General features: G+C 39.6%; 2 protein-coding genes across 4 annotated transcripts in view; one reads left to right on the top strand and one right to left on the bottom strand.

The window, feature by feature from the left end:
• bbs12 (Bardet-Biedl syndrome 12) overlaps window positions 1-13,461 on the top strand; it is a 58,249-nt gene extending 44,788 nt beyond the window's left edge. Inside the window, exons 1-2 of one of the 3 annotated variants that reach the window (XM_006798898.3) lie at window positions 9,553-9,638; window positions 11,311-13,461. In XM_006798898.3, the coding sequence (XP_006798961.1) occupies window positions 11,325-13,229 (1,905 nt within the window). In that variant the 5' untranslated portion in view covers window positions 9,553-9,638; window positions 11,311-11,324 and the 3' untranslated portion in view covers window positions 13,230-13,461. Of the gene's footprint in view, window positions 1-9,552; window positions 9,639-9,665; window positions 9,732-11,310 lie in introns of those variants that run through there. The other 2 variants (XM_006798900.3, XM_006798899.3) reach the window with 2 other exon arrangements.
• On the bottom strand, window positions 5,014-9,437 carry cetn4 (centrin 4). Its single transcript, XM_006798901.3, has 5 exons — window positions 9,326-9,437; window positions 8,923-9,078; window positions 8,686-8,814; window positions 7,784-7,921; window positions 5,014-5,220 (listed from the first exon to the last, which is right to left on the bottom strand). The coding sequence occupies exons 1-5, from the start codon at window positions 9,326-9,328 to the stop codon at window positions 5,131-5,133; spliced, it is 516 nt and encodes a 171-aa protein (XP_006798964.1). The 5' UTR covers window positions 9,329-9,437; the 3' UTR covers window positions 5,014-5,130.
• Window positions 13,462-13,717: the final 256 nt, after the last annotated feature.

A 13,717-nucleotide genomic window follows, 5' to 3' on the forward strand; every position in this document is an offset into this window, starting at 1 on the left:
ACTTTGTCTTGAGTTTATCTTACTCAAAGGGGGCTCGCAAAACAGCTTTCCTACATAATGGTGACACATTCTTGACCTTTAAGAGTTAATGCGATTGACTTTTACCAGCAACGACCAGACTTAAAAGGTTTAGCTGTTTTGGAAATTGATCATTTGAAGGGAAGAGAAAAACAACAAGCGGAGCAGTGGGAGTACAGAACAGGCCGTGAGCTGTGAATACTGTTTAACCACAACAGTAGGGGAATAACACTCAGCTGAGGGGCCGTGGAGATATTAAGGCCTTGAAACTGACACTGTTGCAAAACATCAAACTCCAATTGGAAAGTTTTGTTCTAAAATCAAACATCCACTGTCTGAACACCTACACTTCCAAACTAGGTTGCTCCCTGCAGGTAAAGTACCCTCTTTCTTTTACGCCGTTATTAAAGTGATGAGTCTAACTGCTGGAAGAAATTTAAAATAACCTTTAAACTCAACTCTAAATATGACACAAAAACCTTTAATGGTGGCGGAGAGCAGTATACGGTTTTATAAAAGTAGACACCCCACCTCCTACATATACATTTAGAGAATGCTTCAAAACAGCAGCCTAAATGTCGATACTTGTGCCTGGACACGTATGAAAATGGTTACCAGGTGACGAGACGTGCCCCCAGAATGACGTTTGGTGTTCACTTGTAGTTTCCTAATAAAACTGTTGAGCAAACAAAGCAAGACGAGGGTGTTTGAGGCCACGTTATCCTTTTGGATATCCGTTTTTCCTTTCTTTTCCTGAAAAACAGCTTTCAAATGATTATATTCTTCAAGGAGGGAGAATAGACGTTGTCTGCTGGAGTAAAGACAGCTCATGTTGTTTTTCAGGTGGTCAAGTCTTCATTTGCACAGATTTCATAGCAAGTTACTCCACAACTAAACAGATACATTTAATTTCAAGTCTTTTGTCATCTCTTCCTTCTCTCACCCCAACCGGTCATGGCAGATGGCCGCCCCTCCCTGAGCCTGGTTCTTCCCGAGGCTTCTTCCTGTTAAAAGGGAGTTTTTCCTTGGGAGTCATGTGATTGGTGGAGTTTCTCTATATTATTGTAGGGTCTTTACCTTACAATTGAAAGCTCTTTGAAATCAAATCACTGTTCTTGTGATTTGACGCTTTAAAATTAAAACTGAATTGACTTGACTGCCATTGTAAAATCTGCCTTTGTAAAGCTTTATAAACTCTTAATGTTATTGCATTGTATAAAGAGGAAGGTACTCTGTAGCCTTTAAGGATTCCTGGTCTCAATCTCCTTGTTGTCTTGAGCCTTTCTGTCTGGAGTTTGTGAATGCACAGATTTTATCCCCAAGTCCAAAGACATGCGTGCTAGGATAACTGGTGACCCTAAATCACGTGTAGGTGTTAGGCAGATGAAGCGCTGTATAAATGTATAGTTAAGTGCTGTTTTTACTTTCAATTGCTTTAAATTGTCATTAAGACTAGAAAATCTGTAAATGCCAGTCCACTAATCATGGAACCAAAGAGCAGTCTTCTACTGTGGATGTAATTCTTTTGGGCCATATATGCAGTAACTGTTTGTGTAAACACAAAGCGAGTTCTGGTACTGTTTTCAGCTCTCACCTGGTGTGTGGTGTGCTTTGAACTCCAAGAAGGTGGATGGATTTGAGTCAGAGAGGGTTACATATAATGAGCCTTTGAAATACTGGCCTTTTGATTTGGCTCATCTGTATCAATTCCAAGTTTCACATCAAGACCTAAACAAAATGAAAGAAATCCATAAAAAAATCCCATATTCTGGTATTTTAAGCTGCTCCAAAACAAATAGAAAAATGTCTCTGTTAAACATCAGACTTGCTTGTAAATGTATCTCAATAGAAGTTCTTTTTTAACATGCATCTTAATGTTAATAACTGTTTAAATCTTCAGAACGTAGCTGTCAAAAGTTCTTCGTATGTGTTTTCGCTTTTTGTGCATTGAAAACTCTTATTGCGTGGAATATTTCTCAAAAAATGGATATCTCATCTTGGGAGAAACCTTTTCATATTTTCCACCCCGATGTTCCTTCGCCGTCTAGAACAGGTTATCACAACTTTCACAATCACTGGCAAGCATCCTCAAAATAATACACAGCCGTCTGATGGTTCGGAAAAATACGTCACTACAGTATCCTGTTTATTTTAACAAGGTTCGGTGTTTTGGCCAAAACCAGACTTCCGCCGTATATGACAATTAATCAGGGGGAGAATCTTTCCTATAAGATGATCAAATCTGTAGGCAGGACAGCACTGTGCTGCATGTTTTCTACAAATTAACTTTATTCTGTAACTCGAAGCATAAAGTGAGAGTGACTTTTACTGAGTTACTCATCTCAAGTTCACGCTTGTCATTTCTGTCTACAGTAAAATAATTCAGGTTAGTCAACATCAACTTAGTCATATGACTTTCACTGTCTGAAACATTATTGGCATGTTGTGCTTTGCAGGATGCACTGCAGCTTATTACTGCACTGTATCGAAATCACCTTCAGTGAGATTTTCAAAACCATCGCTCTTCTATTTCTGCAGATTAGCAGCCTTGAGTCTGAAAACATAACTATAACCAGGAGATCCATTGTACGTGCATCTCAAAAAATTAGAAAATTGCGAAAAAGCTCAATATTTTCAATCAGCTATTTATGGAAGTTAAAAAATCTTTACATATTTTAGACTCTAGACTCTTTTTCTGTTTTAATATTGACAGACATGACATGTTGCTCAAAAAAACGGTTGAGTAAATTTCTACAAATCAAATTCAGTACATGCAAAAATATGTGGAGGATTGCTAATTTGGCATTTGTCCAGTTGTCATCATCACCTTCCACAAAGACGGTAAGCAAGAAAACGCCATTGCAGTTTGCAGAGTGCTGTTGAAACACATTAATGGAAAGTTGGCTGGAATGGAAAAGTGTGGTAATAAAAAGTGCACAAACAACAAGGATGCCTGCAGTCTTTGCAGGACTGTTATAAAACGCTGATTTAAAAAACTTGGAAGCGCTTCGCAAGGAGTGGACTGAAGCTGGTGTCAGTACATCCATGATGCACAAATATTTTGAGCAAAGGGGCTGCAGTCCTGATATCACAGCCACTCCTGAACCAGCAGCAGAACTGTAATACCTGTGCTGAGGAGAGAGAGAACTGGGCTGTTGCTCAGTGGTCCAAAGTCCACTTTTCACGTCAATTTATGCATTTGGAAGCCAGAGTGTCAAAGATGACTGGAGAGGGACAGAAACCACATTGTCGTTACCTATTGGTGGTGGTCAGAGGGCCTGGTGGCGTCAGTGCCTCGCCTCTGTCAGTGCGCAGGGTGGCTGTGGCTACAATGTAGCTTGCTATCACCAGTGTGTGAATGGGTGTGTGAATGGGTGGGTCACTGAACGTGTAAAGCGCTTTGGGGTCCTTAGAGACTAAGTAAAGCGCTATACAAATACAGGCCATTTACCATTTTACAAATTAAACAGGTCTTAAATCTTCCAGGAGATTTTAAAGATGCTTCCATTTCCCAATTAGCTTTAAGGGAACACAGACTTCCTTTTGTAGTAGGACCTGCCCACAAGGCCACAATTACTAGCAAATGGTTGCTGACCAGTGTTGGGAAGGTTACTTTTAAAATGTATTCCATTACAGATTACAGAATACATGCCCCAAAATGTATTCCGTAACGTATTCCGTTACGTTACTCAATGAGAGTAACGTATTCTGAATACTTTGGATTACTTAATATATTATCATGCTGTTTACAACTACTGAATGTACTATTGCTGTGATTTATTACTGTTACTGAAGGTCCGCGGCTCCGAACCGTAGTAAAGGGACCTCTGGCTAATACGGCGGATTCCGTGTTGGGCTCGTAGCCAAAAACTAGCTTTACTTTGTTGTCTGGGTCAACTTTGCTTGCGAGAGACAGAGAGAGGCGTTGAAAGGCTGCTCCAACGGAACTTATTGTTTCGGAGGAAAACACGAACACGGTGTACAGTCGAGTCTTAATAGCTTACTTACAACTGGGCTCGTCAGGCACTCTTCTTGGCTGCAGTGGTTATTATTATATTTACATGCTTCCAGCTCCCGTTTTTTCTCGTACTTTTCCACTTGCCTTTTTCTCCCTCCCTCGCTCACAGACACATAACGTGTATGGCAGTCCATTCTCCCTCCAGCACAGACTACACTGCCCATGATGCTACATTCTTTAGAGCTATGCCTGTAGCATTCTGCCTATTAGCTTAGCACAACAACAACAAAAAGGCCTCTCTCATCCAGGAAACACGCAGAGAGAGAGCGTCACCCTGTAACCATGGCAACCGTAACGCTGCCACCTGGAACAACAGAACGTAGCTGTCAAACGAAACCCAAACAGTCCTGACCCGCCACGATATGAAACAGGAAAGTACCGCCGTGTAATCCATTTATTTCAACAAAGTAACTGTATTCTAAATACCACCTTTTTAAACGGTAACTGTAACAGAATACAGTTACTCATATTTTGTATTTTAAATACGTAACGGCGGTACATGTATTCCGTTACTCCCCAACACTGTTGCTGACCATGTTAGTATTGTATCTGATTGGCCAGTAAATCTGTGTTATCCATTCCATTTGGATAGATAAATGCCTGATCCAAAAATGAGAAGAGCACAAGGCCTTTATCAAAGCAGCTTGGATTGGTTGCCTCCATGCCTCACTGCGCTGATGCAGGAACTCAATGTAAAGAAGTCCCAGTTAACTGCTAAGTGTATTTCACCTACACATAATAAAATTATGTTCATCTTTTAGAACAAAATTACCACAAAAAAAACCCTTTTTCACAATATTCTGATTCTTTAACCTGTACTAGGTGTATCCTAAATCACACTTGCACATGATTTGTATAATTCATATTTTTGTATTATCAGCCAAACTCTATGTTTTTGTAGAAAAAGACAACTCAATGAGTCTTATGTTTAAATAAAGGCTTTCATAATGACAATGTAACAGACAAATCATCTCTGATGAAATAGATTTATTGGTTTTGCAATTTTATAAAAGCGTGTGCAAAGATACAACATATTAAAATATTTCCATACAAACAAAACTAATGTTCCAAAAAAGGTTCTAAGACACTGAGGTTTAATAAAGATTGGTCTTCTTCATTATCCGCAAGAACTCCTGCTCGTTGACCTCGCCGTCCCCGTCTCGGTCTGCCTCGTCAATCATTTCCTGAAAGGATAATAAATGTGATGTAGCAAAGGGAAGTGAGAGCATCAAACTGGAACAATTCTCACACTGACTTCAGGTAACTTCGTGTTTCATGCATGGCATTTGACTGCAAAGGTTACCCAGAAAAACCCCACCTAAAATAATACAGTTACTACTATTTTACTGTGACATGTAAGAACATACCAACATTAGAGGAACTGGGAGATATGAGAAGAGAGACAATAAGTTTGGTACTTATATAGAAATGTATTTATAGTGGTTCCTCTAAGTATGTATTGTTCTTTAAATAAAAAATTCTTGGCTTCTGGACATGTGGTATTACTTTACGGTTTGTACCACCTGTACAATTTACTGTAGTAGAGGTACTACAATATTTTAAATATGAGGTGGCGAATTTAAAATCAGTGAAACCAGTCAAAGCATCCCACCTGACCCCTTCAGCAACTTTTTTGTACTTTAGTATATTTAACAAAGCCAGCTGGGGTGGCTGTAGCTCAGGAGGTGCAGCAGGTCATCCCCTAACTGGAAGGTTGGTGGTTTAGTCTGCAGGCCAAAGTATCCTTGTGCAAGATAATGAACAACAAGTTGCTCTCCGATGTGCTCATTGGAGTACGACTGTATGTGAATGTTAGACAGAAAGAACTTGTGTGTAGAAAAAAAGAGCTTGTATGAGTGTGTGTTTGAATGAGGCATATAAAGTAGAGTAGAAAAGCGATGAACCGGTTCATTTACATATAAAAATTTTAATCTTTACACTATGAATAGTTACTGCACAGTGACTTGCAGGCTCTCAAAGTACTGAGCAGCAGAGCAATAGGAAAAACTTTGTTCTTATTAATTCATTTCATTTTTCCCAGCATTACTGAGCCCTTATCAGTTTTTATGTAAAGGAGAAAACCATATTGTATTTTTCAGAACTGAAAAACGCTCTGTTAAAAATTAAATCAGTTTACACCCACTACAAATATCACAATCTAAATTCAAAATCTTGTTTTTGTTCAAGATGGGTTTTTTTCTCAAAACCCAACTTTTTGAACATCATTACCTCAGGAATCATTTTCAATAACCTGATAATACAAAATGCAATTTTTAAATGACGATATATTTTTAAATTTAATTAAGGGAAAAAAGCTATCTAAATTTACCCGGCAGTATGTGAAAAAGTATACCCGAGAACTGGTCTTACCACCCTTGGCAGTAGAAATTGAAATAAAGCATTCGAAATAACTAGACAATCAGCCTTTCACATCACTGTGGAGGAAGTCTGTCCTACCCTTCTTTGCAAAAGTGTTTTAATTCAGCCATATGAACAGCCTGTTTAAGGTCATGCCAAAGCACCTTAATCAGTCGTGACTTGTGTTTTCTTTGTTGTTGTTTTTTAAGCCAATCAGAGGTGAACTTGCTGGTGTGTTTCAGATCATTGTCCTGCTGAATAACCTGAGTGTGCATACGTTCCTGGCATGAACTGATGGTCAGGCATTCTCCTTTAGGATTTTCAGGTAGAGTGCAGAACTCAAAGTTCCGTCAATTAAGTCAAGTTGACTAAAGCAGGCCCCGATGTTGCTACGATGTACTTTTTATAAAATGCTGTTTGTTTTATTGTACATGTAGTGGGATTCAAGCCTTCCCAAAAAGTTTACATTTTTGTCTCGTCAAGGTCTTGGAGATCAACAAGACATTTTTGGCAATTGTGAGAATAACCTTTATGTTCTTTTTGGTTAGAACTCACTCTTGGAACTTTCTTTAGATGTTGTTCTTGGTTCTTTGTGACCTTCTGGATGAGTCATCAGTGCGCTCTTGGAGAAATTTTAGCCGGTCAGCCACTCCTGGGAAGGTTCACCACTGTTCCAGTCTCTCTCTATTTGTGTATAATAGCTCTCATTGTGGTTTGCTGGAGTCCTAAAACCTTAAACCTTTCCAAACTGATAGATGCCAATGTTTTTGTTTCTCAGCTATGCTGCTTTTTCAGATCTTTTAGCCTTCTTTACTTCTTTTAGACAGGGTCTGTTTAAGTGATTTCCTGATTCCGGCAGCAGTCAGGCCTGGGTGTGGCCGTGAAACTGAAGTCAGCTTTCAAAAAAATGTGTTTAATCACAGTTAATTCATGATTTCAAAAGGGGAGGGGGGTTACTTCTTCACACAGGAGCAGGTAGCTGTGGATAGCTAGTGTGTGTCCACAGTGTGTGACAAATATGAAAAAAAATAAGAAATAAGGAAGGGGCAAAGACTTCCTTACAGTACTGTATAATCACTATGTGGGATAGTTGGTTGGACTAAACTATTTATAACATTATCAAAGGTCTCATTTTTACCTACATTTGGTTTTTATCAGGCTCATCTTCTGTGATTCCTTATATGTCAAAATAATCTTCCAAATTTGACCCACAGGTATTCACACTATTTCATGGTATGAATTTAGCATGACTTCATTAAATATACAAAAGTTATTCTTAGTATAAACACAATCTTTTATGTAGATGAAAAAGTGCTACCACCCCCCCCCCCCCCCCCCCAAAAAAAAACAAAACTGTAAGTACTCCAAAGTAATGAAGAATCTCTATACCTGCAGCTCTGCATCTGTGAGGTTTTCACCCAGCTCCTTGGCAACTCTCTTGAGATTTTTGAATGAGATTTTTCCCGTGCAGTCATCATCAAAGAGCCGGAAAGCCTTCAGTATTTCTTCTTTTGTGTCTTTTTCACTCTGTTCTCATCAAAAATGAATACACATATAAATATATTACAAATTAAAAACATGCAAAATGTTCTTTTTTAAATTTTGCTCCAAATGCAGTCCAATATGAACATAATTTGTAGAATGTGTGTAGGAAATGAAGTGAAGCACATTTTACAAAGCACAGACATAAAGAGTGTGCATACAGTATATTTTATAACTCTTGAATGGAAATATGTTTTGTAATGTAAAGAACAGGTGGCCACACTAAATGTTATCTATAGTTTTTTCAGTCTGAAGAAAGCCTTTTTCTATGATCTACTGTTACTGTGCTATTTATTCAGGACACAGGATAGCCAGAAAGGTGTTGGTGACTTTGCATGTACAGTGCCGTGATGTATTTGCTCACTGTAGCAGGACCCATGCTAATCAGATGCCAATCAGGCACCTGATTGTCAACATCTGAGGTACCAGAAGCTCCAACAAGAGTCAAGAGCAGAACAAGCACTGGCAGAGACAATTTGGCAAGTTTTTCATGGGTCAACCCATAAATACACTAGCCTTACAAATGTGTCTGTGTGTGAGACAGGGAGAGGGAGAGAGAGAGAGAGAGAGATACTATATCTAGCAAATTCTTGCAATGTTTAGAATTGCTCCAAAACAACAGCTGTCGAAACAACACACAAATGCTTGATTTAGCTGCAACAGTTTTAAGGACAGTGCTATTTTCAGACAGTAAAACTTCCAACTTAACTGCAGAGAAGTTTTCTTGTTCCTTTCGGTAAAACACTCACCGTTTTCAGTGTCATAATACTGAGAAAGTCACCAAAGTCAATCGTTCCAGAGCCCTCTTTATCAATGTCTGCAATCATTTTCTTGATCTCTTCTTTCTTTGGTTCAAACCCCAGAGCTCTCATGGCAACCTGTGACACAGATAACAGTAAAGAAAACTGAAGCTGCTGCGGTGTTGTGACCGCGGTATGTTTTCCTTACTTAACTTTTATCAATACACATTTAACTAGAAAGCCAACCTTGAGCTCCTTCACGTCTATTGTTCCAGTTCCATCTGTGTCAAAGAGATCGAAAGCCTCTTTAATTTCTTGCTTTTGCTCCTCAGTCAGGTCGTGTTTTAAATCCGTCTTTTTCCTTTGGCTAGCCGAGGAAGTTGGTTTCCGGTAACTTGAAGCCTATGAAATACAATATTAACACATCACAAAAGCTGGCTATTAAGTTACTAAGTTAACAGCAACGAGACTCGCGGTACATATCTTATTTTAGGTCATTATTGTGCTAACTAGCTTAAATGCTGTTCCGGGAGACCGAAGAGAATTAAGTTAAAACTAACGGCTTTTTATGGCAAATCTCACAGCTTCTTAAAATGTTCATTAAACATTCGTTTATACAGTTACTTTACATAATTAAATAAATGCACACCATTTGAATAAATGATCCCGACGGGGAAACCTCTGTTTTGTTTGATGGTCTGATGTCAACAAACCAGGTAGCAACGGCTGTGTAGTTTTTCTGTGAACAGACATCCGAGAGAGCCAATACAAATGATGAAAGCACGCTGACGAAACCGGATTAACCAATCACAAAAAATAGTAGGCGGGTTAAAACAGTTTCAGCCAATCATACGGACAGTTTGTTGTCGCCCAGCAACTAGGAAACAAAACGCATGCGCAGTGTTTAATCGGTTGAGCTGGACCAGGCGTAATATAAATGCCTCGTACACTATTGAAATAAGGTAAAAGTATACTCATTGAGGATAGTAAAAAGTTTGTATTACGGCGTCATTTTGCAGAGTCATTTCTGGGGGGTTTTCTGCTCTTGGATTAAGGTACAGACACGGGCAGTTTTGAAGTAAACTTGTCTCTGGTTCGTTAGCTTAGCTTGTAAGCTGACTTGTAAGATGCTGAGTGAAGTGCAGGCATTGACAAAACTCGCTGCTAGTGTTGGAGGAATAATTAATACCCGTCAGTTTTTCATGAGTAGCAATGTTTTACATCTAAAACTCTAAATCTATTATATGTGGGTTGCACCCATTTTATCTGTCAAATGTCAATATGCTGATTGCCATCTGTCTCCAAATACGATTTTCCATTTCGTAGTGCTTGGCTGTTAACTGCTTAAATCTTAAAAGACACGTGATGAGGGGGTGAAAGGCCTATGAACCGTTTGGTTTCCCTGGACAAAGAAGGAAAACAAAACAAAATATCAAACTTGCCAAGCTGCTATTTTAATTGCTGTTATCAGAGTAAAAAGAGTTTTGTTTTTGTTTTTTTTGTTTAAAAAAAAAAGCCCACACTGACAGTGAAAACAGCTCAGTTGACAGTGATGACCCGGGTTAAGGCGTCTCTACATAAAAATGATTGAAACCCTTAATTAACTAGATTAGAACTTTCTAGAATATCTGTAAAGGTGACACGTCATGTCATTAAACTAAGGAAAACAGTTGTTCAGGCTAGGTTAACCAGAGAGTTTCCAATCAGTAAGCAATAGTACGGCTCCAAGCCGAGAGAGAATTACAGATTTGATGTTCATGTTGATGGAGACGTGTGGAGAAGGTCAAAACAGTTTCAGGCTGTCTTTGTAGCTCTAGAGAAAGCATACAATAGGCTGCCAAGAGAGGAATTGTGGTACTGCATGAGGGAGTGAGTAGTGTTAGAGAAGTATCTGAGGCTGGTGCAGGACATTTATGAAGATAGTGATGAAGTTTGAAGTAGGAGTGACAGATGGGTTTACAGTGGGGGTGGGATTACATCAGGGATCTGCTCTGAGCCCATTCTTGTTCACAGTGGTGATGAACAGGTTGATAGATTAGGTCAGGCAGGAAAAGAGAAAGACAACATATAGGTTCATGGATGTAGTGAAGGAGGAGATGCAGCAGGTTGGTGTGACAGAGGTAGGGATAGGTAGAGATGGAGCCAGGTTATGTGCTATGGCGACCCCTAAAGGGAGCAGGCAAAAGAAGTAGTAGAAGATAGTCTATCATAAAAAAACAGCATAAAAACAAATAGGGCCATTAAAAAAAAAGCTATTCCCGCAATCCCCCCTCCCCCGCGTCCTTTTAGTTTCTTACAAATCTTTTTTCATTTGAGGATTACAGTACCATACTGTATAATAAATTTGAATTTCCAGGAGGTGTGCTCTGTGTCAGATTGGTGACCTCTTCAGGGTGTACCTCACCTCTCACCCTGTGGTAGCTGGGATACTCTCTAGCCCTCTCGTGACTCAAATAAGGATAAGCAGAAGAGAATGGATGGATAGAAAAGAAAATCTGAGGGCCTATACTTAGTTACTGTGCCTTGTGACTTGTTACTTTAAAAACACAAATCATGTTTCCAAACTAAAGCAAATGTTTGTGAGGACTTTTTTTTTGTTTAGAAATGACCAAACGTAAATATTTTCTTTTACAGTTCACAGTCCTCGAATGATGTTGGGAAGTACAATCATAAACCATCGACAGCATGTTGGACTGCAGAAACTGTTGGCGCTGGCAGGAATCTCACATTCCTCTTTGGGCCCTTGTATAAAGTACAAGTTTATCCAAGATGACAAAAGTGGGGAGTCTGCTCTTGTGTGCTCGTGTTTTCGCATTATTGAGACCATGGAGCTGACCTGTGCAGTGGGTCAACTGGTTCATGAGACTATTCAAGCCCACCAGAAGATCTACCATACGGGGTCGGGATGCCTGCTGTTCCTAGCGGGGGCCTGGAGCCGTGTTGCCCTGGACTGTCTTCAGAGAGGAATTTCAGTAGGGAACATAATCTCAGCAATGTCTGAAGGGATGGATGTATGTCTGGATGCTTGCAGGAAATGTGCCGTTTCAATTGATGGTCTGGGTGTGACATCGTTAGAGAGTTGTGCTGTGAAAGTGTCCAAGAAACCCATCAAAAATTCATCGCCTGCATTGTGCAGCATGCAGGGAACAATAAAGTTTGACGTCAAGACTCTGACCGTCGGTGAACAGAGAAAAATAAAACTCAGCAGACATTTTTGTGAGATGAAGTCTGAAGATTTCTCCAAAGTATTGCTACAGTCTCCTCAGCCTAAGCTTCCTGACATTGTACACATTGCTGAGGGACTGAGTCATGGTTGTGATGATGCAATGAAACTTGTAGTCGAAGTTATTCGGATGCAGTCAAAAACTAATCAAGAAGATGTGAGCTATCCCATGTTTGACATTACTAAAGTGGTGACTTGTATGCTCCCTGGTTTACCAGAGGATCACGGGTGCGTTGTATTTGGCTGTGTTGTTCTTTTATCTGCTGAACAGGCTACAGTCGCTCATCACTTAAAAGAACAACAACTGAAGGTTGTTCTCATAAATGGAGATTTATCACATACTTACCGCCATCTTGGCTTTAACAGGCCGACAGGTATGCACCGTGTGAGGGATCATATCGATTTTTCGAGTTCGAGCAAAGAGGACGAATGGGTGAAACGGACTGTGACACATCTGTTGAACCTGGAAGTGAACCTGATACTAATCCATGGGCACGCTTGTGAAAAAGTGATTCAGCACTGTTGTAGGCATCGTATACTTGTAGTGGAAAATGTGAAGGCTTCTGTTTTGAAGACATTTGCCAGCTTGTCTGGAGTTGTTCCGGTAACCTTTGCTGCGCAACTGAGCAAGCAAAATGTTGGCACTAGGGCAAAGGTTGCAATATGGAAAGACCTCAGTAGTCACGAGAAGTACTCCCTGGCTGTGAATATCTCAACTGGCAGCAACAGCGGGCTAGTTACAGTAATCCTTACAAGCTCTATACATGGAAAGCTTCAGGCCCTGGAGGACCAGTTTTGGGCCTGTGCTTATCGCTTACACTATGCACTAAAAGACAGAGCTCTTTTACCAGGGGCGTGTGGGACAGAAATGCTTTGCATTCATCAACTACAAAAGCGAGTGGAGTATCATGTCACGTGTCACAGAGAAAAGAACGATGAGAGAGGAACCAACCACTACAGGCGTGTAGTGTTGGACCTCATGGCAGATGGTTTAATAGATTACATATCCACTGTAATGGTTAACACTGGAAGAATTTCAAAAGTCAAAGCTAGGACTCAGGTGAGCCAACAACTGCAGGACTATCTAGGCAATGCTGCAAAGTCCCCACAACTTTTCTTAAACAGTGAAAATCAGGATAGTGAAGTCTTCACAGCACCAAAACCCAATGAAGCGCGAGCAGTGGAAATCTATGATAATCTGAGCGTGAAACAGGAAGCATGGAGGAAAGCCTTAGATCTTGTTTTCTTGGTTTTACAGACGGATGCAGAGATTATCACAGGTGTAGAGCAAAAAACTGAGATTGCCAAGAACAGTCTCTTGCTGTTGTGATGTTCATGTAGAATATTCAGGCAAAAGATTTCACTCTACAAGACAAACTGTTTTTTTTCTTCCTAAACAAAGTGATTTGTAAAATATGCTGTAAATAATACAGTCAAGGGCTTTTGAAAAATGTTATTACCTATTTTCTGCCACAAGGGGGAGACATCCTCTTTCTGAATGTCTTCAGAATTCTTTCTAAAACTTATATTAAAAAATAAAAAATAATAAAGTTATGTTGAATAACCAAGAAATGTAGTTTTTCTTATTTTTAATTAACTTGGCCTTGTGTCCTCTGTCATTATGATTCTCTATTCTCCCTGGAAATTCCCTTAAACATTACTTTTATTTTTATAATAAAACAATCATGACTAACCTGAATATACAGTAAAAATACTGCTACATATCCAAACCCACAATTAGATTTCCTGCTCGAGGGCTGAATTTTGTTCGTCTTCGAACACTTGCTTAATGATATTTGCCTAAGTTTCATTAAGTGT

The sequence above is a fragment of the Neolamprologus brichardi genome, chromosome 2 (genome assembly GCF_056152115.1).
Source record: "Neolamprologus brichardi isolate AB-2024 chromosome 2, ASM5615211v1, whole genome shotgun sequence".
NCBI lineage: Eukaryota > Metazoa > Chordata > Actinopteri > Cichliformes > Cichlidae > Neolamprologus > Neolamprologus brichardi.